Source organism: Nanorana parkeri, unplaced genomic scaffold, assembly GCF_000935625.1.
Source record: "Nanorana parkeri isolate BGI_ZX_2015 unplaced genomic scaffold, ASM93562v1 scaffold2090, whole genome shotgun sequence".
NCBI classification, from domain to species: domain Eukaryota; kingdom Metazoa; phylum Chordata; class Amphibia; order Anura; family Dicroglossidae; genus Nanorana; species Nanorana parkeri.
Genome location: NW_017308358.1, coordinates 169,543 through 196,590, shown reverse-complemented (window position 1 = coordinate 196,590; position 27,048 = coordinate 169,543). Strand labels below are relative to the sequence as shown.

The window sequence follows — 27,048 nt, the reverse complement described above, 5'->3', positions numbered from 1 at the left end:
TGGAAAGAGGAGCTCCAACATCAGTCAGACCGGCCAGACCCCTTACCCAGCAGCAGAGATGACTCGGGGATAGAAGAAGCATTTATGACTTGGTGGTACCTCTAGTGATGCAGCAGCATGACAGTAAAGTGGACCTGTCACCTCCGCCATTTTGTAATCACAGCTAGCATTCAGCTGCTCAATATGATTCTGATAAATTGACAGGCTGGCCTGTTTGCTGGGCTTACTATATGGCTGCACTACAATCACTGAACACTTACAATACTATATATTACAGATGAATTAAAGGGGGGATACAACACTTTTTTCCTGTGAGTAGATTGGGGAAGGGTTAGAACCGGAACCGAGAGGACGTCTCCCCAGCAGGAACACAGTAAATAAAACTTCCCCATTCTATCTGAAGAAAATAAAGATCTTAATGGAGATCTCCTTTTATAATCATATAATGGGGTAGCAGGTTGTTCTTTTCTTTCTAACCCGATATCTCAAGCCCAATTCACAGTGTGGCTTCTGATCAGTACCACCCCTAATCCCCCCTCCTCCCGAAGAGCTCAACTCCCATCACACCCATCATCCGACATACTGTGACCACATTGCACATTACAGTGACAAACAAGAAACTTGCACTGCGCCTACGTTCTGTACACTTGTATAGACCTCCGTCACCTTCCTCCGGCACTCTCTGGATGTACAGGCACAATAGGCCCCTCCTCCTCCCATTAAAGGGAATCCCAGCATTTATATAAAGGATATTCGGAGCACCGGAGGAAATCTCTGCAGAAACCAGAACAAATCTGACAATTTCAGCCTTCTATCACTGCAGACAAATCAACATTTAAACACTTCCCCCATCAACCAAAAAAAATATCAACAATACTTAAACTTTCTGCAAACAAATATCAAACGTAAAATACAGAAAATTCCACTTTACGTCTCGAGCCACTTATAAGACGACATTGCCACGACATACCACATCTGGCGATACAACACCTAACAAAGTCCTCCCATGGAGCTCCAAAAGGACAAAGTTCTTACAGGCGGCAGCAGCGGAAGCCATTTTCTGTTCAAATGTCCAGAAGAAGGAAGCCTTTCCATTAGTTACAACAAGCCACTTCGTAATGGATGGGATGCATTCCAATGGCAGTTGATTAAGCCACAAGATCATACTGAATAGTATATAAAAGGATGAGAGTCGCACAGCTTTGCATCTAGTCCAGTAGAAGTTTATTACAGGTCAGAGGATGTAGCTAACGCGTTTCAGGGGCTCACAACTTCCCCTTCATCATGACTTGTGTGCTGGCAGATATTTGTACTGGACAGCAAAATTAGAGTATTCACAAGCCTCTCTCAGACTGGTGGCCTGTGTCCTCTCTAAGCCTCCATTTTTATTTCTGGCTGTCCGCTACACCCAAATAACCACCAGCACACAAGCTCTTATAAAGGGGAGTCGTCAGCCAACGAAACGCGTTAGAAATATCCTCTGACCTGTAATAGACTTATACTGGACTTAATACAAACCCGTGGTGTTCTCATCCTTATACATGCTTCTCCAGGGACCCCCTTGGCTGACAGAGAGCTGCCTGTAAGAACTGTATACAAAGGGTATTTTTTTGCCCAGTGCTCCACCAACACACATACTGATCCGACAGGCTGCACTGTTCAGCCCACAAAATGACCCGCGGCAGACCCAATATAAGGACAGAGGCGGTTGCCGGTAGCAAAAACCAAATGCAGTGAGTTGCTATCGGCAACATCCCCACCTTTTGTTCCTTCATTTATACATCAGGCCTGCAATGAATATATACTTACACCGAAAAAAAGAAAGGGCATGCAGAGCGACCTCAAAGGTGGAAAAGCCTCCAAATCACCAGTCACTTCCGCACAACATATGAACTGGAAACTAAATATACAGAACTGAACCTAAAGGAATCCACCTCGGGGATATCATGCAGGACAAACCAAGAGTGTCTATGTCCAGGGTGGGGCAAACGCCAGCCAAAACTACAACTCCCATGACGCATCTGTTTCTAGGAGTCATGCCTGTGGCTGTCAGAATCTTGCAATGCCTCATGGGACTTGTAGTTGCACCACAGATGGAGGGCCGGAGTTTGCCTACCCCTGCTCTATATATTGCTCAGCAGCCAGGAAAGGGAAGGACTATTGCACAGTGTGACGCAGAACTTGTACCCTGCAGTCTGACCTTTGATAAATGGCATACGATATATTTATATTAAAGAGCACCAGTCACAGCCGGGCTGATGCAAGTATTATAATTGTCCACAAGACCGCTCTGGTGAGGCCTCATACTGATAACACAATGCTGTCTGAGGAAGCAGAACAATATCCAACATGCCATAGCTGTATATAACACTGGTGGGGCTTTGTGATTTCATACCGATGGGCACGCTTGTAAGTCTGCAAGTTATAATTTGAGAATGGATCTTATAATTCTTCCTCAAGGCCCGGTCTTTGTGAACGTTGTTAGGCCCGACCTACGATGACCTAATATTATAAAGGAAGCCATATTCTGAAGAACTCCCCGATAACGGCCTCCTGTTACAGAGGGCCGGCAGACACCTTCCTTCCTCGTCTCCCGATACCTGCCACATACATTTCCTCCGACCATTGAAGGATTTCACAGCCAGACACAGAGCAGGACGTAGATTGTATCTAAAGGGCGATAATGGTTAGTTACATTTTATTGGGCACGTCCCCTATAAGGTACACATACTTCACACACACAGGTACACATATATATAAATAACTACAGACATTTGCGGGGAGAGCAGGAGTCTCTTCATTGCCCCAGCAAAGAGGCCCCTGTCAGATGTGTCTGCTTTGTGGTTCAGTTCCTCCCCAGTAGAGCGCCGACGGGTCCCCGCCGCATGTTGGGGGGGGTCCCGTGCACGTCCCCAGCGTCTTCACACCTGATAGCTTATTGTCTGGCAGACGTGCCTTAATACTGACAATTCTGACTGCGTACTGTTAGTGTTTCTTATAGTCTTGGGATTCGAAGATTTTGAGGCGCTCCTGGACCGTTAGCCCCTCCTTCAGGCTCTGTGCGGAGAGAAGAGGAGACACGGCATGGGTGAGATGAGAACAATTCGGAGAGCTGGAAATAACACAGCGGCGTATGAACACATGGCACACGTACACAGATTAGTGATGCATGCTGAAGACAGACAGGAGTGTCTTGGTGGGTGAGTCACACATGGACAGGTTGGTGAGAGGAGTGAATACCACATTGGAAGAGACCAAAAGAGGTGGGGGAGCCACAAAATGGGAAGATTATGGGAATGTGTGAACTGCAGCTAAGTGCCACTATCGGATTCATTGCAAAAACATAATGAGCTGCAGCTAATCTCACTGTCCTAGCTTATCTACTCCGGTAATTTCTGCTCGCCTATGGCAGGAAATGTGCTGCAATATTATTGAGCAAAATCTCTAATCTGAAGCAGATTTCCAAGGCAGCCGGAAGCTTTCCTCTTCCGGGAGTGATACAGAATGGACCTGCCTTCCCCATTACTAACATCTGAAACTCCTGCTTCTGCCTGCACTGCCACCTGCTGCTGAAAGGTGCGAACTACAACTTTGTTGCTGATCAGGTCTGCAGCAAAAAAGCAAAGTCAATGTTTGCCCTGTGTGATGACCTATATCACAATCTGTGATGCTGGAGACAATTTGCTGTATAGGTCAGCAGACCAGGATGCACATCTACTACTGCCCAGACCAGGATGCACATCTACTACTGCCCAGACCAGGATGCACATCTACTACTGACCAGACCAGGATGCACATCTACTACTGACCAGACCAGGATGCACAGCTACTACTGACCAGGGTTAATAGCATGGTGCAGAGAGTAACAAAGCACAATAATCCACGCAGACCAAACAGAAGTCATCTTGTACCATATAGGGGAATCGCCTCATAGCTAGCTGCACTCTACACAATGCTAAAAATCACATGCTTATTGCGTATACCTTTGCCTAGTTTTACCCCAAACTGAAGGCATGACAAACGTTGCTGTATTGGAACGTCACCTGTATTGCGGTTACATCCACTGCTTCAGCTATAACACTATCAGTACTTAAAGTCACAGCAGACTTGGCCAGGGAGTTCCTAATATACACTTCTCCTAATTGCAAGGTCATTGCTGAGAGTAAATGCTAAACAAGTACAATGCATTCTCTAAAATTAACCAGAAGCCCGTAAAAGCAGATCTCCAGTCATACGGCTCCGTCTAGTGGATGCCAAGTATCCAAGTGAGCTCATTTTCCACTAAGATGTTCCACACATAAATCCTTAATGTAAGGATTTTCCCCTACAACACTACTTGTTCCTCCCTTACTGGAAATACCGCCCCAGCTAACAATTTATAAAATGAGCAATTTGGTCGTGTCCATCACTTACAAACACAGACAACATTGGAGGAGGGCGATTGCCGTGCTTGCTGATGCACACAGAAGGGGCGACATTATAGGTACAAAACAGAAGGGGTGTGAAGACATTAGACTCACAGACCCTCAGTAACCTGACACGCCATAGAATGTATCTAAGGATGAGTACCCGTGTTGGACTACAATTCCCTGCAGAACTCCTTGGATTGAAGGCCCATGCGGCACCTATGATGTGAACGTCATTTCCGCTAGCATTATGCCCTAACCCCATATCGCCACGAAGCCCCCCAGGCTAACTTATTTTCTGCCATTTGGTTGAAAGCATTTTTAACAACAATCAATATTTTGTGCTAAAGAAAACAATCGAGCTGCCACATGCTTCAGCTGAACGGTCTGATCTCCATGTGTATGTTCTGTTCTATCAATATCAAAAATGTAATGGGGCTTTTTTTTTTTTTACAGGAGATGATTTAGCAAATAGTGTCAAAACTTATCCAAGTAGCTCAGGCTTGCCAATCCCACTGGCAGTATTAAAGTGATGCCAAACTCAGGACATAATTCTTACAAATGCATTCAAGGAACTTAACTATGAACAACAATGTATCCTATTTGTGTATCACTGGGCTGTAGATCCTCCAATCCTCTCTGAATTGGTGCTGACACCGTCCTTCCTTCTGGAGGGTGACTACTTTTGTTCCCCATGGTCCCTGTGTGTGTTGTAAAGTAGTCATCGCTCCAAGCTCGCTCCCGGGATGGACTACAAACGCAAGATTGTAGTCCATCACAGGAGTGAGCTTGGAGTGGTGACTACTTTACAACACACACAGGGACCATGGGGAACAAAAGTAGTCACCCTCCAGAAGGAAGGACGGTGTCAGCACCAATTCAGAGAGGATTGGAGGATCTACAGCCGAGTGATACACAAATAGGATACATTGTTGTTCATACTTAAGGTACCTGAATGTATTTTTAGGATTTAACTCCTGAGTGAAGTGTCACTTTGAAGAAACGGCAAGCTGTATGTGGAATTAGGATCCATAATTACCAAATTTCCTACATTAGGTTTACGAGCTGCATGGCAACATTTTATATGTAGTTTTGTAAAGGAACACACTAGTTCACACTATGGGGCAGTGCAGTGTATGTGACATGTCCAGAGTTACTCACATATACTCAGTATAGTCTAGTCCTCGCCTTTTTTATACCCATAGCAGATTTAAATCAACGCAGGTATCCAAAAAAAAAAAAGAGCCCCATGCCACCCTCACAAAGAGCACAATTTATCTGGAGTTGATTCTAGATCACAGGAGCCCTCTGGCCTCTAAACTGTGTCCCGTCACTATAATAGCTTGGCACTATCGCCTATTAAAAGGAGACAACCCCGTAATGTTAGGGAAAAGAATACAGTGGTACCTCAGTTCACAAACTTAATTTGTTCCACGATTCTGGTGGTGAACTGAATCAAACAGATCAGATCGCGATGTCGACTAGAGGAAGCCACGACCATGTGTCAGAGCGGGAAAGATGGTTGCGGTTGTGTTAGTCACCCATGTGGAGTTTGTGAATGGAAGCAAAATTTTGCCTGTTCGTGAACCGAGGTAGCACAGTAGTTTTTATTTGCTGATTTTTGTTTACATTGTATTGTTTTGTGATAACATTTATAACTCAATCTCATCACCCGCTTCCTATACAAATTCCTGCATCCACAGCTGTCCTTCTGCAATCGTTTTGTAGAATAGGAGGAGAGTATCAGGATCAGCAAGGAAACCCTAGGTGTGTGACCCCCGCTGCGTACATTGTCATCTGAAAGACTGTGGCTGTGAGAGAGGTGCAGGCTGGACATCAGCGCTTGGGATGGAGAGAAAGTTCTGCATGCACAGTTTGCTGGCCGTGGTTTTACCTACATGTCAGGGAACCTGGTACGTGGAACTTGTCAGTTATCCCATGAGACCTGCTCAATTACGGACTGCCAGGGACAAAGGGACACACAGACACAGACAGAGAAAGCGCATGAATCCTGGGTGATTGTGCTGAAACCCCATTACCCACCCGTAACACTGTGATACAATGTGGGCACTTCCTGCATAACCCACGCTGCTAACAAACTGACAGAGAGGGGGAAGGGGGGGGGGGGAGTTAATCACATATACTTACTAACAAGCAGACATTTATGATCTATACGGAGTGACCAACTGGAGAAATAAAATTTACAAGGCTAAGGCAGGGAAAAGGGCGTCACAGATCAAATCATCTTTACACGGTCAATTGGTACAGATTTTATTTTTATTGCCATAGTGTACAGATTTTGGATCAGGAGTCTGGTAGCCGGGAGCCTGGCTTTCAGGTCAGCTGTGTTCACCACCTCTGGAGAATGCACATTATTCACCATAGAGATCAAGGATCTCATTATTTGAGAGCACTTTGTTGAATGCTAGACACGCAGAGGCTTCCTTGCCCTAGCTGGAGAGTCCCAAGCTTTCAGCAAAGAGTCGCTGCAAAATTTGTGCACTTGGGTCTCAGGTTGTGTTGAACAAAAGCCTTGTCAGGTGGCGCACATTCAGATCCTACTGCAAATAGAAGCACTCAGGAGATGGCAATAAGGAAACCCGTACGATGGGAAAGGAACAGTTTCCGCCATCATGCATTTACACAACTGGCACCTTTCTGCCAACTGGAAGGCTGGATGTAAGGGACTAAATGTTTTCCCCAATCCTCAAAATCATCCCACCCCCAATAAATTGCCTAGAAAAGCCCACCTAAAGAACCCCGCACCATAGATCTATCAAGTTCAATATGGCGCTCCTTAGCTCTGCCTACCTTGGACCTGATATTCCGCAGCTGTCTGTTAATGCTGGACCTGTCATTCTTCAGGAAATCTGGGTTGCTCTTAGATTTCATGATATCTGCAGCATAAAAACCATGTTTTGTCATGTCAGGGCAGTTGATGAAAATGAAATGAATGTAATGTTGCTATTAAATCAACGACATCGGCGAGGCAAAGCGCACGAATCCGCTCTCGCCTCCACAGCAGCACTCTGCAGAGTGACTCACCATATCCAGACACCGATGCCGTCTCAGAGGTTTTCTCCCCCAGCATCTCGGTGGCTGTTTTCAGCTGCTCTTTCAGCCGGGTGATGTCACATTCGGCCTTGGCCTTCACGTTGCTCAGCTCTGTGTAGATGTCTTTGTACTTGTCGCTGGCGTACTTCTTATCCTTGGGGGTAGGGAGGAAGAGAATACAGTGCATTGCAAACATTAGGGGCTGTTATTGTAGCAGAAGGATAAGACTGCTACTTGAGTGGAGGTAAAAGATTATATGTCACCCATAGCAAAATCCAGCCGTTAGTTTTTGGGAGCAGGGTTCCAGTTAAAGCAAACACCAATGAATGAATTAAAAGGAGCTTTCTGAATTTCTGGCAGATCAACAGGTATTTGTCTGAACTTGCAGCATATTTAAATGGATACAACCTGGGGAAATGTGCATGTATTGCAGAGACGTACTGCACATGGGGTTTTTCCTCCAGATATACACTTAAACCACTACAGGACAGCATTTGAACTCAATGCCATCTGCTCAGTGATAGATATGTAAAATAACACGAGACATAAGGGAAATGACTTACCCTCAGAGCTGTCTGCAGCTCATCTTTAAGGGAGCTGATCTCCTGTTTCTGATACTGGATTTCTGACTCCTTCACCCGTAGAAGGACCTGCGTGAGGGAGCAAACATTACACAATGCATAAGTGCCACCTTACAGCATACCACAACCAAGTGCTTTGCAGCGGAATTCCAGGAACATTGTAAAACACTGTTATGAACTCATTCAAAAGTCTCAACATAATGCCATCAGTACCTGACCTCACAAATGCTATTATGGCTCAATAGGCCCAAGTTCCCACAGACACCCTCCAAAATCTTATGCAATGTCACAACATTTATTTCCATCCAGAGTTGCAAACATTTTTCACCGAGATCTTGTAGTGATGATGGGAGATTCAGACCTCTGTAAAGTCTTCTCCATGGGGTTAAGGTCTGGACTCAGTGGTGGCCAATCCATGTGTGACAATGATGTCTCATGCCCCCTGAACCACTCTTTCACAATCTGTGCCCGATGAATCCTGGCATTGTCATCTCGGAATATGCCCAATGTGCCATCAGGGAAGAAAAGACCCATTGATGGAATAACCTGATCATTCAGTATATACAGGTCGGCAGCTGACCTCATTTTAGGGGGACATAATGTTTCTGAACCTAGACCTGGGCCAACTGAAGCAACCCCAGATCATAACACTGCCCGAAATCCAGGTGGTAACTTTTTTTTTGGCCAGGCAGCATATGTGTCATGGTTAGATGTCCACAAACGTTTGGTCATTATGGTGTGTGTAAGATGAAACAAAATGTATAAAGTGTACCTGTCACCTACTAATCACAGCAGTCATTTTATGTCTCTAGAGCTGCGACCAAATAGACATGTTACCTCAAGTTCATAAACGTCCTTCCCCTGGGTCAGGGGCGATACCACCCCATCTCCTGTTACCAGGTTTCTTAGCCGTGTTATCTCACTGGCCAGGCGGTTATTTAACTCCTAAAATGCAATGAAAGAGAACCAGAAATAAGAGTTTTAACCCTTAAGGCTTTTATGTAATCAGCCGTCCCACACCAAAACATTCAAGTCACCTGGTTGTGTGCATTCAGCTCTTGGTTCTCTCGCTGACACTGGCGCAAAGCTTGGCGTTCCGCCTCCAGCGCCTGAGCAAGGTGGGCGTTCTCCAGACATTTCTGAGAATATTGCTCGGAGAGGACCTCCAACTCTCTCTGCACAGACTGCAGCTCCTCCCTGCCGAATCAAGAAAAGTATTCAATGTCACACAAAATTTAGTTCATCTATAAAAACATCCACAGAGGCAAAACTGGACTCCCTCATGTGAGGATAACAATACGGAAGATCAGAGCTAACAGATATAGTCAGCACATCATTATCTCCTAAAAGTAGAACTGTGGTCAGGCCATGGACATTTATGTATTTCTCAACAAACCATACATAAGCTTTAAAACGAGTCTTCACTGATGTCTGTAGCTGCGGGTACTGTGGAGTAATTCATCTTAAAAGTTAACAGCAGAAATACTTTGTTTCTTTCTTGCAGCTCCGTTCATTTTGCTCCCTCTCCCAGTAGTGGCTTGGCAACCTGCTGGCATTCTTAATCACCAATGTAAACACAACACAGGCATGCAGGAAGAGGTGGGGAGCAGAGTGCTGAGAACCCACTAGGAGAATGTTTTACTTTTCCTCTAAGCGGAGGGAGATCTAATGGCAGTGCACATTATAGGGCAGCTTTAAAATCCAATGAAGTATGGCTGAACATGGGAAGCCCTGTGCTTTATAGCATGTGGTGTGAGTGAAGGCCGGACTTGTGTGTTTAATTTTTTTTAAAGGGACAGTGCTGCAATTTTTTAACGAGTGGTGGTTTGTCTATATTATAGACCTTTACATCAATTGGGTACAAGATTTTTTTAAATATATCACTTTGGCCGATATGTAACCACTTTTGACCACATCTGCGGGTCTTAGATTTCTGTGGGTGGCAATGTCACGGGCCAACATCCTATGTGATGAGTCCGTTCGGTATAGATTGGTGATCTAGGTGGGACTCCTGGTAGTAGCTTTGAGATACCCGGCCACAGTTCTACTTCAAACAAGTGTCAGTTGTTTTTGTGGTGAGGTACTTTATTCTCATGTGGCTTACAGGTACTGCCTCCGCAGAGAATCCACGTCCGCATTAACGCTACTGATTTGGGAGCGGTGGGTTTTCCCCAGCTCTCTCTCAAGCTCCTCGCGGTGGGCATTCCTCATTGCTTCAATGGCTACAGGAGAGATAAGAAAAGGTCAGTGTATTAGAAAAGTTAGAACATGAAACTAAAGTTCTCGTCTCTGGGAGCCATATTGTTCCAGATAAAGAAGCCATTGCTCAGGAGACTGGCCAGTACAATGTGTGCACTTCAAACTGGCATATGAATGGGAACTATGCTTCGGACGGGTCCTGGGAATGTTGTATTTACTTTTGATAGTTACAGGAGTGCTGCTGCTGCTTTTGGCTGAAATCCCAGCTACACCTTTCTCCCAAGGGCAGCACACTAAAATAAATCTGCATGAGTACTTCCTGTACTCCTAAAAATACACTCAAAGTGTATGTATTCCCCACCAATAGACTTCTGTTTTACATATACCATTGGAAGTATTTTGTTATACCTGTTCAAGTGCAAAAAATACCAACTGATCCTGCCAGAAATCTAGTCCCCGTCCTGCAGTGTTATCGCCCTTGCCTAGGTTTTATTTGTTAACTACAGGACACTGCCACTGTATGTTATGGAGAAGCAGGGGTGTTCTGCAGACCTGTCCCTGAGTAAAAATGTTACTCTTCCACAGATTCAGTACAGTGAGTGAGCGTTGCCACCCTTGGACAGGAAATATGTTACTGGCAGGATCATCAGGTAAAAATAAGGGGGGGGGGAGCCTGAAATTAGGTAAACAAATGCAACAAAACAAATCTAAAAGACTGGTCACCTGCAATGTATGACCATTTTGTTCTTGTGTTTAGATACACTTTAAAGAGCTTTACCTATATCAACAAACACACCTTTAGAGATGTTTAGTAATGACAATCTACAAACACATACTTATAGATAATTGCCAGCTTTTTATTCTTTACATTCCTTATTTTTTTTTCTCCCCATTCTTCTCACAGCGGCCATTTTTACAAAGGGCAGATTAATATAGCTCCCTTTACTTCCTGGAACTCTGGCACATGTGACTAGGACATGTGACCAAGCACATCATCTCAGAGGAGGAAAATGCCTTTCCCTGAGATCTCATGAGATTACAGATGAGATTTCCCAGCAATGCTCTGCTGATGTAACCTTCCCAGGATGCAATGCTTGGGCACGATTACATCATATGTGCCAAATAGGACCAGGAAGTAGTAAAAAAGATTGTAAGTAAAATTAAAATATGTTTGTTTAACTAATGAATGTAAGATGATTTCATATCGGCATGCAGAGCTGTATGCTGATGTGACTTTTAGTCAAAGGGGGTAAAGGTCCGCTACAACTTTCAAGGCCAATAAAGACCCATAGTCACCATAGACTGACATTTTATACCTTGCGTGTCAGTTTACTTGTAAAAGGTACGACAATCATGGAATTCTCATTGGAGTGGTGTGCAATGAAATTTACATTTTATCTTTGCCAAGTTTGAACTCAAAATGTCTCAATCGCTGCGCCTTTAGACTTATCTGCTGCTACATTACGGCATCCAATATCCACGTACCTGAGATGGTGGCTGCAGTCTCTTCTGCCAACAAACGGTCCTTCTCATCTCGCAGCTTCTCCAGCTCCCGGTGGTGTTGTCTCTGGAGGTCCTCAATCTTCTTCAGGTGGGTCTCTTCCATGGCGGCAAAGCCTCGTTCACATGTGGCCTGCAGACGAAGTACCTTTTATGAAAAAAAATGCTACGGAGCAGCTGAGAAAAAACTACTAGTCCTAGATAGAGGAGGGAGGAACAAAAAGAAGAGATGGAAGGAAGGAGAACTTCCTGAGGAAGCCACAGAAATAAACCTATCTGGCAGCACGTGACTGGATAACTAAAGGTTTACGGATTGTGAAAAGCCGTGTCCACCCAAGCACCATATTACAGCTTTGGGTGGACTTTATAACAAAACTGCAACTTTAAATCCCAGACAAAATCAGTAAGATATCCTCATAACTGCTAAATTGTGACACCCCTGTAATAGGCCTAGTACAGTGATGGAATCTGGACCTCCAAAGAGAAGATCAAAACCCTGGAGACCCCAAGAGGAAAAGTAACCAGTACATTATTTAAAGAACTTCAGTCTAAAGAAAAGCTTCTCATAGTTTAAATATGACCGACATATCTTCGGAGCCAAGGAGGACTTGCAATATGCAAAACAAGCCCTTTATGTCTTCCATGGGATGGGTGCTCCATGAAAGCATCCCTCTGATAATGACTAATGCCTGTGGGTTGCTTGCTGACACCACTATCCCAAGGCTTATCAGGAGGAATAGGGTTTGCACAGGTCATGAAACCTTTATTTTTGAGACGTCTGCCTTTATAAGCGTCAAAACAAACAGCTAATGTGATTGCTCGTGTTTGTGACCGCACATCTAGAATCTATGGGCGACTTAAGAACAGAAGTTTTGACTGCCAAGATAAACCCTATCAAGCTATCAGGAGAATGACTTCAATCTGCAAGTGGATTACATTAAAGACACACAACACTTCCGCCTAATTAGCAGAAGGAAAAGGCTCTTCGTAGTACAGAATGGGTCATGGTGAGAAACTGGGCCGTGGAAGCCCTACTGGTCCAGTACAGTGGGGGGCGGAGCCTGACATTATCGCATCCTTTTCCTGATAATCACTACACAGCGATAGGAGACTGAGGCTCTTCCTGCCTGTTGATTATTACTTTGTACAAATGTCGGACTTTACAATCTCTGTTTCATCTTGATGTGGAAGTCAGTGGGAAATGCTCCGCCCCCTTCATCACCTCTTGCAAGGTTGCAGGCACGAAATCTAAAGGAAAAGCTCTGGTTTGATATCGCTGGTACGGAAAACTTAGAGGCACATTTATAAAGCAGCAAATGTGACAAACAAACATTCTATGCAGGTAATCCTTCCAAGCTTGTGTGTTTTAAAGGACAAGGATTGATTCGCCAACAGAGAATGTTCATTGAATAAAACATTCACCGATTTATAAATAGTGTATGTGTGGGAAAAACAAATATGTAAAATCTCTGGAATACATTCACATTTCCCCACATTATCTCTTTAAAAGGCTACAGAAAAATAAACATTGATCTGAATGGAAACCCAGTGAGCTCCTAGCTTCCTATTTGAGCCGACAACCCTGCCTATGCTGTACTGAAAACTCAAGCAGTGTGGTCATTAGCCCTGTCTAGTTCTCCCCTGCTGGACTACAGAACATATTATCTCCATAACATACGAGACAGGTGTTCTGTAATCCAGTTATCCCCTGCTGGACTACACAACAATGTCTCCTCTCTCATCTCAGTAACATAAGGGACAGTTGTTCTGTAATCCAGCAGAGGTGAACTGGGAAGGGCTGACAACACTGCTTGGGATTTCATTGCAGCAGAGGCCAAGTAGTCAACTCGATACAGGAAGTTAGGAGCTCATTGGATTCTGGCAGATCAAAAGGAATGGTTATAAAACTTGTAGCCTTTTTTAAAAGAAACAGCACCTGTTGAAATGTATATGTATTGCAGAGATGTACTGAATGTATTTTTATTTTACCCAAACTTTCAGTCAGAAAAATTGATCACCATGTTACTCCATAAAGGACCAGAAAAACCCCTAAAAAATGTCCTCGTCATTCAGCTGCAGCCTAGAACACCGGAAGGCTTCAATACTTAAATTCCTCATTTTATTATATCCTAGAAACCATAAAAATTGTCCATCAAGAAAGGCAGATCGGAGAGTTGCCGAGTTTTCAGCCCGGTGTGATGAAAGGCTGATAATTACCAGGAATATCTAGTCATGTTCAGCTTCAGTATCCACAACAAAATCTGCTTTGATAAACCCAATTACAGCTACGCCGCCCGGGAAGAATCGGCTCTTCTACTTATGACTGAACAAGTGGGATTCTTGGGGGGTTTTTTTTGTTGTTTTTTTTACTCCGAACTGAACATTCTGGCAAGTGCATCCCCACATCTTCCCAGACAGTCTGAGTCACCGCACGGCCCGGGTCGTAAAGTGCATTAGTGACGTCACGATTATTTTTCCGTAGAACAAAACCAAGATTTCAAAGATAAAAACCAGCTGATGGAGTCTGGGGAGACGGAAAACATAAACCAAGTCTTGGCTCTGGGATCCGGCTTGCGGAGCTGGTAATGGTTTCATGGAAATGGAAATTAACTGCTTGGCTTCCAAAATATTTAACAAGCATGGGGACAAATTGAATAGGCAGAAATGGTGGATCACAGAGCATGAGGTCTAATATGTCAGTGAGGGCCTGCTAAGTATTGTTTATATTAGAAATGTGCACATCCATCCTGTGTGGGGAAAAAATAATGGTCATACACTAGCAGACGTATTTAGAGAACAGCCAAATCTTAGGTCCCGTGCACATCTAGGTAAAGAGTTGTTAAAATGCATACAAAATGTACAGCAAGATTGGGATCTTTATAGTAAGTTGCCACTGGAACTGCATGAAGAAAAGGCAGAGATAAGGATGGCGCCACTGACTATAATGGGGCCACTGACTATAATGGGGCCACTGACTATAATGGCGCCACTGACTATAATGGCGCCACTGACCTTTTCATGCATTTTGCATGAAGCTTTAGGAGCAAAAATATTGTTAACAGGACATCAAAGATCATCAACCAAGGGTGCATGGAAGGCCAGAGTTCCTCAAGTAGTTGTATGCAGGCCTGACACTGCCTGCATAGTTCTGGTACTGTCACCTGGCAGAGCCAATGAGATGGGACTAGTGGAGCCCCAACCTTTTCTATACTGACGCCAGTGATCTTTTTAGCGGTCTGTAAGTGGGGCCGCCGTGCCCAAGGGGGGTCCCCTTTGCGCCCCACGACCGCCGTGCCCAAGGGGGTCCCCTTTGCGCCCCACGACTGCCGTGCCCAAGGGGGTCCCTTTGCGCCCCACGACCGCCGCGCCCAAGGGGTCCCTTTGCGCCGACCACCACCTCTCTCCCTTAACCAACAGAGTAGTGTGGCCCCTCTCCACCGACATAAGGGAAACCTTCTAATGACCACAATGTAAAGCAACACTACAATTTCCAGTGTCTTTTTTTTGTCATTATTAATTTTACTTCTACAGTGGGGTTTCATCAAGTACAACACATTTTCTATTTATTATTATAGCTACACCTTACTGATGACAGAAATTTACCATGAGTTGTAGATATAAATCATTTTTAGCCGGGTTCCTTGACACTTTAAATTATTTCAAGGGTTCCTCTGCGCTAAAAGGCTGAGAAAAATTGCTCTAACAATCGGCAGAATCATATTCTTCATACGAACATTTATATTGCTCTATGAAGGCCATTTAAACGGACAATCCTTACTATTAATGAGGATTAGAACCTTGTTCCTTTTAAATATTAATTTAAATGGTAGAAGCTTAATGTGAATGATTCTACCAGTCAGTGTTCATGTGCTTCTTCCGGAAATTAATGACTGTGCTTCACTGCTTTTATATCTCACCGAAAGCCTCGGGGTAAACTACGACTTGACTGAAAACCAAGAGGCACCCTGTGAGGCCAACCAAGCTTACATCAGCATTCAACAAATTACAATCCCACTTACAGAGATGACCACTAGAGGAAATGATGAAAAATCTTCGATATAAAAGACAATGATCAAAGCTTGAAAGCAAATAAAAAATGTGAAAGTCTAGTCAAAAATATTAAAGTTTTGGGTAACTGTCACAAAAATGACTCATAAGGCATACATGACTGCCCAACTGTCAGGACCCATCAATATCACATGTGATGCCCATTAGGTGACCGGGGCCAAAAGAATGTGTCAAATGTGTGACCGGACAGATCACTGCCTGTGTCACGTCTGAGAAATCAGCGAGGGACCGAACCTTCCATTGTGTATGAAACATTTGGAGATATATACTCTCATCACACTCTCCGGATATCTGATGTGAGTTCATTAATGCTTTCCAACACAGGAAGGGTCTACATTCTCTCTCCTCCTGAAATGTACTCTGAATTGTCCTACGTGAGAAAACAACCGTCTATGCCTCCTCTAAAGGGATAGATTATTCTGTGAAATCAATCATTAAGAACAAAAATCTGCACACAGCTTCTAACCAAGACTTATCAAGTAAGAGAATTGGGTGCACAAAAGTCAGTCATTGGGTCGTAGGTCGAACTCGATGGACTTGTTTTTATTTTCATATCAGGAGAGCTTGTGAGGTTTTTCTGAAACCGCACAGTGGTTGTGACAAAAAAAAAAGTCAAAATGTAAAAAAACATGCAAGCAGCTCGCTACAAAAAGGAATTTTAAATTAGTAATGGGAAAATTGGCTTTATATGGAAAAAAGGTGAATTTTTACAGAATTACCTAACCTGGAATATTATATAAATCGGTCTTCAAAATAAAAGTGACAATGTACACTTATGTACTTTTCCCTCAAATCCCTCTCGCGCTGAGCATCCATTCAAAATATGCTCCCTGGCGCAGAGTGTCTTCTTGAGGTGAGGTGGGTTGGGGGGTATGGCCACGAGGGAGCTCCATCCATACGTGCATTGCTTATAGCTCTCTCGCATGTCCTGCAAAGGTGCCTGGACTGAAGTGACATCACATTCTGGCTCCCAGCAACTCTACAGGGTGTGCATGGGAACTGTACAAGCAATGCACATATGGATGGAGCTCCATCACAGCACAGCAGCCCACACTGCTGTGCGACCGTAATATACAGGGGTACGGGTACTCCTAGAATGAGATCCTAATAGGTTGGACTTGATGGACTAATGTCTTTATTCAACCTCAAATACTATGTAACTATGTGACTTGGGTTGTGACTTAATGACCGAGGACAAATGTGGGTCCTGAGGTTACACAGGTTAAGAACCACTGCTGTAAAAGAACCTAAAAAAAAAAAAAAAATCACCTGTTGCTTTTTTTGGTAATTTATTTATTATTTGTCCTCTATTAGTTTACTAAATAAAGGTGCCTATACACTCTCCGATTTTCATTCAGAAATCGTCCACGAATGGTCTTTCAAACGATAATTGAACAGTTGATTTTTTTTTACTGTAATTCCGCTCGAAATCCCCCGATCGAGAAGGCTGGATAATTATTTATTTTTTATTGGATTTGAAAAAAAAAAAAAAAAAGAAACTATGGATTAGTGGCGTTTTCGTACAAAAAAAAAAAGCGCAGCAAGAACGTATGCGCAAACGAAAATCCGTTACGTCGATCGACAGAATTCAGTGAGTTGGTAGTGCTAAAGAACGATTACCGAAATCGACGTTGGCATGTGCTTGATGGGCTATTTGAGCTAGAATCGAACAAGGGTTCTTGGCAGCGAGGAAAGTTTCCGATCGAAAATCTCTAGGTGTATGGCCAGCTTAAGTCACAGATAACTGTCTATGAAGAGCTACTAGAAGACAATATAAATAAAATGAAAATAAACATATCTGTGGATGGTCACACAAGACTGTCGCTTTGGAAGAAAATAGACCCAGAGACTAATTCTAACGTATTGCACCCAAGAGGCGCATTTGAGCGGCTGATCTAAGACCCAACTGCATTAATAAATCGTCCCCATTTAGTGTCTGTATATTCTGGGCATGTATCGGGTCTTTTGGCTATATAGGATACAAAAGACAGAATAATGCCTGGAAATATACTCAAATGGTAGTCAAATATTCTATATTTTTTTGGGGTAAGGGAGCATCTTTCCCCGAATATTTGCTACCGATTAGAAAAAAACCCCCATACGTACTAGAAGTCACATGTCAAAGCTAACAGAAAGTAGATGTACAAAGGAAGAATAAGATAGTAATGTACTTGGTCAGGACCTTCAAATTTTCAAAGTCAGCCTGGTATTTCTCTTTTATTGAAGCCATGTTTTCTTCAGGATGTTCCCTCTGGAGCTCTTCCCGCATCGTGTTCATCTGAGCCTCCAGCTCTAGAACGCGCCCTCGAAGAATCTTCACAGAGTCCGCGTGGCTTGGCGTGCCTTCAACTCCAGTACCGAGCAAAGTAGAGTCTTCAGGTGACTGTGGATATAGGTGATCTCTCTGATAACTTTCCAGTGTATCCTGCAGCTGGTCGATACTACGGGTATATTGTTCCTCCATAGCTCTTATTTCCTTCTGGTGGATAACCTGGAGCTCGTGAATCTGGTCTTGGAACTGCTGTTCTACTTTTCTTAACTGATCTCTGTGAAATCTCTCTACTTTTTCCATCTCTTGCTCGGAAGCCTGTAGTTTAGTTGCTATCTCAGCATGCTCTGCTTTCAGGAGACTCTCCCTTTCTGTCCACCTTTTCATGAGGTTCTGGATCTCCTCCTTGTAACTGCTGTCAAGCTGTGACAAGGAATCTTTGAATTTAGCTTCAGTATTTTCTATCAATCTCTCCGTCTCCATGGCTTGAGCGGTTACAGTGTCAGACAGGGCCCTCTCTCTTTGTAAGACTTCTGACAGTTCGCTGTCCTTTTTCTGCAGAATTTCTTGGTACTCTTGATGAACTTTGGCCAAGGCTTCTGAATGAACCTGACACAGAGCCACCCTGCTACTTGTGGCCTCCCTTTCATATTCAAGGCGTGTTTTACAGGCAATGTAACACAGCTGAGCTTGTACAACAGCATCCTGTACAAGAACCGGTGGCAAGTCACAAGTCTGAACCCAACTAGATAGCTGCTCGGTAGCCTGCATGAGGTTCTTCACTGCTACTTCAAAATCAGCCTGTGGCATAGACATTAGGGCAGAGGAAATTCTCCTCAATTGTTCTGCATGTTCCATTAAATGGTGCGAAAGCTCTTCCTGAAAAGATAGGTCTGAGATGGTGGAGCTGCATGATTCAGGGACAACATGGAGTTCAATCTTGGCTTCTTGAAGACCAGGTTCTTTTGCACTCATGCACTCACAGTATGCCTTTGCCTTACGAATGGCCAAGTTAAGCTCAGCTTTTAGTACTGTATTATCGGCCAGGACTTGGAGCAAATTCGAATGGGAATGTGAACTCGATGCAGGCTCCTCAGGAGCCATTTGTTGTGTATTGCCCACAATAAGTCTTCCGAGTTGATCTACCCTATCCCAAAAATCTCTCTCTAGCTTCACTTTTTCAGCAAACATTTCAACCAGGTGAATGTTGGAAGCCTTTTCAGCATTGTGCACGGAGTCATGCACAGACTGGTCTGACTCGGACATATTTTTAAGGGAATCTGCCATTTTGCATATTAACTTTTCTTGGAAATTAATCCTTTCTAAAACCCTTTGAGCAAGATCTTCACAAGGCTTTTCCATGGGGGAACTGCCATCATCACAGGTAACATCTGAACACCCAATTTCTAATGAATGGCTCGTTAAACTTTGTTCTAAAGAATGTATGGTGTTTGACAAAGATGTCCGAAGGCTGCACAACGTGGAAGAGTTTAACTGTACAGTATCTACATTATGGAGTTCTTTAAGCATATTCCGACATGCCTCCAAACAGCAAAAACATTCTCTTGCTTTTTCGAGGTGGCACCTAATCCGTTTCTCCCTCTCCAATTCTTCTATCTGCATAGTCATTGAATTAACCTGAGTAATACTAGACTGGAGTTGTTGCTTAAGGCTGGCTTCAGCCTTTGCCCATTGATTGTGAAGACCCAATAAGGTCTCTTGATGATCACTGTTATCTTCCAGTTGGAGGGTAACATCCTTCAGTTTTTCCTCTGTTACGTAAAGTTTGGTCTCTAGAGAGCGGATGACGGACATAAAGCTTTCCATATCACTAGCCACAGAAGGCTGGTACTGTGAGGAAACCTCAGGCGTGCTTTCTTCAGAAACAGATTGTTCCTGGCTCGCGTCAGAGGATGTGCTACTTGTCCAAGTCTTCTCAGAACAGTCAGCATGAGCGTACTTCTGGCACTGGATGCTAGAGAAACGTATCCTTTGTCTTTTGGCTCCTATGTCTTGTTCTTTTTCTAAGCACACATTCTGGTCCACTTGGAATATTTTGGACTGCAGCCCCTCTTGCCCAACTTCCGTAACACTGTCTCTTCTTGCCACTTCCCCAAATACATCTCCACCTTCAACCTGAAAACTCTGCTCCAGCTCAGCAATACGTCGCTTTGCAGATTCCAACTGAATGTAAACATTCTCTATTTCTTTTGCTTGAGGCTCGGAATTCAAATGGTAAAATGTTTTCAAGGTTTCTTCCTTGGCTTGGAGTTTTGATTCCGTTTCTTCCAAGCTGCTCCCCAAAGCTGCCATTTTAATAAGTGCTTCATTAATATCTTGGTCTTTCTTCTCCAAGACCTTCCGATGTGCCTCACGGAAATTGTGCAATTCTTCATCCTTCGTCCTGAGACACTCTTGGACCTTTAAAAGCTCTGTTGTTGAGTCGTCCAGTAAATTTCTCAGCTGGTTGCATTCCGTCTCTTGTAGTGTGAGCCTGGTTTCTAAGCCTGAAACATTAGAAAAAACTAACTGATGAGACATTTCTTCACAAGCGGACTTAAGCTGGTCCCGTTCCCTCTCTAGCTCTTTGATGTTTTCTTCAAGCCTGTGAACAGTACACTCTCTTTCTGCCAACTGTTCTTCAAGGTGGTGAACGAAAATGCTGGCCTCTGTATTGGCATTCAGCTTCTCTTTCTGCAAAACCTCCATCAGCTGTTCCTTCTCCTGCAACTTATTCTCATACTCTTCTAGCCGATCTTCTGTCTCTTTCAGGCTAAGTATTAATTGCTGCTTTTCTTTTTCATAACTGCCAAGCAGTTCCTCGTAATTCACCTGCAGCCGTTCTTCGATAAGCATACGAGCTTCTTCACTGGTTTCCAGCTGAGCCTGTAGACCTGCAAGTTTGTCTTGCAGCCTCTGGGACTCTTTTTGATAGTCTTTCTTCAAAGCTTGCTCCATTTCAAGTTCCCGAAGTTTCTGACATTTCTCCAAAAGCGAAGACTCTACTTCTTTCAACTTTTGCTGGCTATCTTTAAGCTGGAAACCAAGTGCAACCTCATTGTTCTTCCACTCTTCTTGCATTTCTTCCACCTTCTCCTTCTCCAGTTTCAAATCTCCTTTCAGTTTTGCCAAAGCTTGCTCTTTTATGGATAGCTCAGCTGATGCACTGTTGAGTCGGGCCTGCAAGCTCAAGATTTCAGCCTCGTGGTGCCGGATGGTGTCTTTCGCTTCACCGTAGCTATGCTTGAGGCCTTGTATCTGATGGCTAAGCACCTCCTGACGTTTACATTGTGCCTCCAGTTCAGTCTGAAGGTCCTCGTTGACTTTATGGAGCCTCTGCCAAGCTTCCGAAGAGGGATCTGCCAACTCATTCTTAAAGAAATTGATTAAACACTAACATTAGTAACACTCTCATTTGTCACGGCTGAGTGTCACACCTCTGGACAAGATGGACTATATTAAAACTTCTTGTCTCTTATAGCTGCTGCCTAATTTCTCAGATCGAGGCATCAAATTTGGAGGCTGGTTTCAAATCATCTGGAGATTGTTTTGTAGGAAAACAAAGGATAGGGTAAAAAAAAAGAAAGAAAAAACTGAAGAATCTACAGGAAGGGAGTGAAAAATAAATCTAAAATCTAAGGACAACCAGTGACAAAGAGCAAAGGGAGGCGGGAGCAGAGCAGAGACATCATTGTTCAATATTGTTTTCCAAAACAAAACAATTTGTTGGCAAAATCAAACACTAGGATGAGGCTAAAAGGAAGTAAAAGGTCCTCCTAGAGAGCATGCGAGGAGCGGAAAACACAAAATAGTTTTTATTTAAATTTCGGTTAGAAGAGTTTCTACTGTATGCAAAAAGATTAATCACACAAAAACAGTTAATAAAAAAAGATAAAAGAACAATATAAATAAATGCAGCAAAATAGGAAAATAAAACAAAACGAACACAAATAGCAGCATAATACAGCGCTGCGGACGTGCGATAAAGTTACAACAAAGCATGCAGACATAAAGGAATTAAATCGGAAGAGACGGACCAGAGCAGAGCCAGAAGCCGGAGAATTTAGCCTGAACTGCTGAAACCTTTTTTTTTTTAAACGATGGTAGGAAAAGCCCACAGATGTGACACTCAGTGAAATATTAGATGTACACCATGCTAAAAATGACACCATGCAGCATAGCCACCAAGATGTGTTAGTGAGAAGACCCGTTCACCCTAATTATAGGCTTTCAGAGAAGAGAAATAAAAGATTGGGTGTTTTTTTTTAGGTTTGATGCAAAGGAAAAAAAAAAAATCCTAGAGAAAGCAAAATCACCTTCTACATGTTTTAAATCTACGTCAAGATAACATGAAATGTACGAAGGCCTAGGCAGTGGCATGCAGCTTGCCTATAGCTGGACAAGAACACAAACTGAATCTGTCTAGAGTTTGAAGTTCTACAAACAAGCAGTAAATACCATTAAGACAATGTTGGCAAGCTTCCAAACACCACATACAAAATGGAAAATTGGGGAGCTGGCAAAGGTTTGGCCACTTTAGGAATCCTGCTACCTGTAAAAGCGAAGGCAGCAAATTTGTTTGCTGGATTAAACTTCAACCTTTCCACAACCAGAGTGCACGGTACACCGAGTTACCTCATCATAGACTGAAGAGTAAATGATGCAGAGGTACCAAGTGAGGAGTCAAAAGAAGTTCCGAGTTTGTAAACTCCCCATCGGAGAACCTCAAAGCACACTGCTGCCTGTTACACTTCATATAAAAGTGGATTTTACAAGCGCAGAACTTTTTGATGCTACACTTGGCGCTCTTTATCTTTTACACTTGTATCACAACTGAGGCAAAACCCTTTTATAATTAATCTCAGTTGCATCAACAGAGTTTGCAATGACTCTTAAACTAACCATACACATATAGATTATCTGCAGAGTTTCTATGGTCAGATGGAAAAAGTGCAACAGATTCCTCCATCTATGCTAAACTGTGTGGATGGAGGAATCTTCCACTGGGCCGAGCTTCAGTGTCTTACTAGACGGCCCCACTGGCTGTCCAAATACCTGAACAATCTGATTGGATGCAGGCATTGTTCGGGTATTTTGAGAGCCAGCGGGGCCGACTGAAGCTTGGCCCAGTGGGAGATTCCTCCATCCACACAGTTTAGCATAGATGGAGGAATCTGTTGCACTTTTTCCATCTGACCATAGAAAATCTATAGGTGTATGGTCAGCTTTATCCAGCACACCTCCAACATACAAAGTGGCTGCCATCGCTTACCGTAGGCAACAGGTACATTTTAAAATGCTGAAAATGTACAGTCAAGGCCAAAAGTATTGACACCTCTCCACTTTCTCCCTTTAGCATCCCAATTTGCCATAAAATAACTTGTATATCCCTGGTACCACTCTAAGGTCTTGTACCTCTATCCCTCTGGATTCCGTCACCACTCCACACTGTCTGCATTTACAAGTAGGGCGTGGCTTCACTACATTTGAATTGCCATGAAATATTTTCAAAATTTACACAAATAAAAGAACGTCTCCATTGTTTATCCCGTAGTCCATACAGCAGACACTTTGCTTTTGCTTTATGACTTGGCTTCTTCTTTGTAAATAGTAAAACAAATGAAATTTGAAGGGACAGAATTATTGGCATCTCCGAAAAGTTAAAATATTGGATTGTAGTGATCTTCCAAGCAGACCATTCACTTTAATTCGTTTTACAGGTGCCCTCAAACTCATAATGAGTCACTCGGCTTACTTGAATAGAGAAAATTAGTCACTCGGGTGTTTTCTGTCATTGTGTTCAGCACAGGGAACACAGACAAGCAAAAGAAAAGCAGGAAAGGAAAATGGAAAGAAAAAGGAGAGGGGGAAGGGAATAGACACACATGGTACAGGTAAAGGCTAAAAAAAAAAAAACCCATCTCCAAAGAGCTTCATGTCCCCGTGACTCTGGTTCCTAATAATATGAAGCTGTTTGAGGTCCATGGGCCAATAGCCAACCTCTCTGGATGTGGACAAAAGTGGAAAATGGATAGGAGATTGAAAAGAATGATAATCTAGATGGTATAGAAAGAACCAGGGGAAACAACTTTGTAACAGATCTTAGCTGACCACCAAGATCAAGGTACAACAATATCAAGTCACAACATCTTTAGAAGACCCATGAAAGCTTTGCTTCTGAAAGGCAGATATGGAAAAAAAACAGAAAAAATTGACAAGCCACAGTCCTCCTGGAACTATGCAATGGACTGAAGAGATGACATTGATAAGTCACAGCAACTTTATGTTCCCAGAAGGAAACCTCACTATACAAGAGAAGATTATCATCACCACTGAGGAAGAGCCAAAACTTTATGGGGTTGCTTTGCTGCCTTTGGCTCCGGGTGCCTAGATTCTGTGCAGGGAACTTTGAAGTCAAAAGATCATCCAGGAATTCTGGAGTGACAGATAATGTCCAATATTAGAAAAAAAGCTCCGGATCATTCATATGTAATAGGTAAAGACCCAAAACATACATCCAAGGGAACCCAAGAATGGTTGAAAAGCAAACACTGGACTGTTTTTATAGTGGCCTGTCATCAGTTCTGGCCTGAATGCATCAGAATATTTATGGAAAGAGCTGAAACTCACAGCTTGGAAAAGGAACCCATCAAACCTTGGAGAAGAAGCTACAGAAGACACTTGCAGTCATTGCTTCCAAAAGATGTGCTACAAAATATTAGGTGAGGTGTACCAAAAATTACGTCCATGGCCTTTTCATTTGTTTTATTGTTTAGAATGTTGAGTCATATAGCAAAAGAATGGACTGTGGAATAAAGAATGGTGAACGCTATTTTCTTCTGTTAGTTTCTAACTGTAAATTATTGATTTGATTTATAAAGCGGTATCAATACTTTTGGCTGTGACTGTACACTTGCTAGAACTACTGCTCCCCTGTAACGCCGTGGTATGGACCATCTGCCACAAGCTATATCGGCATAACTCGCCGTCATTTTCTATCCAAAGTTTATTATTTTTGGGGGAGAATAAGCAAACTGAATGCCACCCTAAAGATATGTATGTAGCATGCAAATTACGCTATTTATGCACTATGTTATACTATTCTAACACTATGTTGGACCTGCTCACTGCAAAGAGCGATGTCACTCTGACAGCGAACAGGATTATGGGTAAGGACAGAGATGTAACCGGTACCTGTAAAATGTATCCGTCAGGGGCGTGTTGGTGCTGCACCAAAGCCTCCTTTAGCCGATGCTGCAAGAGGAGGTTTTCCGCCAGGAGATCGGACACTTCCTTACGAGACTGCTCCAGCTGAATGGGGAAAAAACAGAAGTAACAAGCATCAGATATTTATGAACCAACACACCGATTATATGCTCCCTAAATTTTTACAATGCCTTCTTAACAACTACAGTTTCATCTGATGGGCAGTTTTTATGGCTGGTGTTGTCAACCCTCCTTAAGATTACAGAACTCCATCTATCCTCATCCCACGCCAAATGCATACACATTGTGTGTAGGAAAAGCGCTCTTGGGAGATATAGTTCTGGGGGCCTGCAGATCCTTCTTAACAGCTTTCCCCATAAGAAATGTACAAGCCTAGAAATGATGTAAGAGGGAGTCATACATTTGGTTTTTCTTTTATAATTATTGGAAAAAAACAACAACAATGCTGGGGCATGCTGAAGAGAGGGCGGTCTGGGGTAAATTTGGGTCATGCCTATACTAAATGGTCTAATGATCTAGAAAATGAATTATGAGCAGGAGATTTTGATTGTATTTGTGTAAGGAAAATGAAAAATTGCAATCCAGCATTAAAAATCTTATTGTTTATGCCCAGGAAAAAGTTACTTGAGTGCTACAACCACCATGATACCATTGGCCGTTACCTGTCTTTCCAAGAGGACGGTGATATCTTCCACCGGGTATTTTTTAGAAGGGCTCACTGGCAGGGGAGCGATGGGTATCTGTTTCTCCTCTCGCAGCGGGGTTGTTTCCACCTGCTGCCAACGGTGCTCGATTTCCACTTGGACATTTGGTCGACCGTCAACGGAATCTGACCATGCCGGTCCCTTGTCCACCTCCATGCGAGAGCTTTCTTCTCCTGAGGGTTCCTCCATGGAATCTGAGCTTTCGAACCTCTTCCTGCGTTCTTCCCTTCTCCGAGCCCTCTCTCTTTCAAGCTCCACTAGGTCGTTCTTTGAGTCCATGGTGTCATAACAAGATACAGACTTCAAGGCTTCGGCCGCCTGCGCCCTTTCCTGAGCCAGTGCTTGCTGGATGGGTCGGAATTCAGCCCAGTCGAAGGTTTTCGAGCGTCCTTCTCTCCTGCGTTCCCTTGCCCGGCTTCTCTTTTGCTCCCCATCAGCATCTGAGTGCTCAGAGTCTTGCTTATCGCTCTGCATGGAACTGGAGACGAATGAAGATGGAGCCTTAGTCTTCTCCTCTGGCAGAGAACTACAATAAAAAAAAAAAGAAATGGTGTAAGTAGACAGTTACTACTCAACAAAAGGTTAACCCTAGGAGATGCCAGATAGTGCAGGAGACTTGCAGCAGACTTCCAGAGATAGAACATATCATACTCATTATATTACAGGAATTGAGGATGAAAACTACTAAGAGGAACTACAACGTTCCAGCAGATGATACAGAGGGCATGCTGGGAATTGCAGGAGATCAGCAGCTGCAAGAGAGAAGGATTCCCATGCATGGTTGACATTACACTGAAGGGGAAATCTCTGAGTCCATAACTTCACAACACTGGGTTTCAGATAGGTCCACACAAAAGGGCAGCACGTGAGGAAATGCCACCAAAAGTAAACACCTAAAAATGAGCTCTCCTACAAATTTTCTTATGGTGCCACCAGTTATTTCCCCACTAGTAGGGTCACCTACTAGCAATAGTCAATGTTGTAACTTAGAAAGCTCATGCGGAAGGCAAAAGGAAACTTTTTCACATAGCATAGCTGAA

At 43.4% G+C, this 27,048-nt stretch overlaps 1 protein-coding gene across 6 annotated transcripts in view; it reads right to left on the bottom strand.

Annotated features, from left to right (window-relative positions):
• Positions 1–2,982: 2,982 nt before the first annotated feature.
• Positions 2,983–27,048, bottom strand: part of MPRIP (myosin phosphatase Rho interacting protein) — a 133,229-nt gene continuing 109,163 nt past the window's right edge. For 5 of the 6 annotated variants that reach the window (XM_018572631.1, XM_018572633.1, XM_018572636.1 and 2 more), the window contains 10 exons: positions 25,967–26,534; positions 25,272–25,388; positions 11,726–11,873; positions 10,146–10,263; positions 9,079–9,238; positions 8,879–8,986; positions 8,024–8,110; positions 7,452–7,614; positions 7,218–7,303; positions 2,983–3,057 (listed from right to left, as the gene is read on the bottom strand). In XM_018572631.1, coding sequence (XP_018428133.1) covers positions 2,986–3,057; positions 7,218–7,303; positions 7,452–7,614; positions 8,024–8,110; positions 8,879–8,986; positions 9,079–9,238; positions 10,146–10,263; positions 11,726–11,873; positions 25,272–25,388; positions 25,967–26,534 — 1,627 coding nt within the window. In that variant the 3' untranslated portion in view covers positions 2,983–2,985. Of the gene's footprint in view, positions 3,058–6,304; positions 6,367–7,217; positions 7,304–7,451; positions 7,615–8,023; positions 8,111–8,878; positions 8,987–9,078; positions 9,239–10,145; positions 10,264–11,725; positions 11,874–25,271; positions 25,389–25,966; positions 26,535–27,048 lie in introns of all 6 variants that reach the window. The other variant, XM_018572637.1, reaches the window with a different exon arrangement.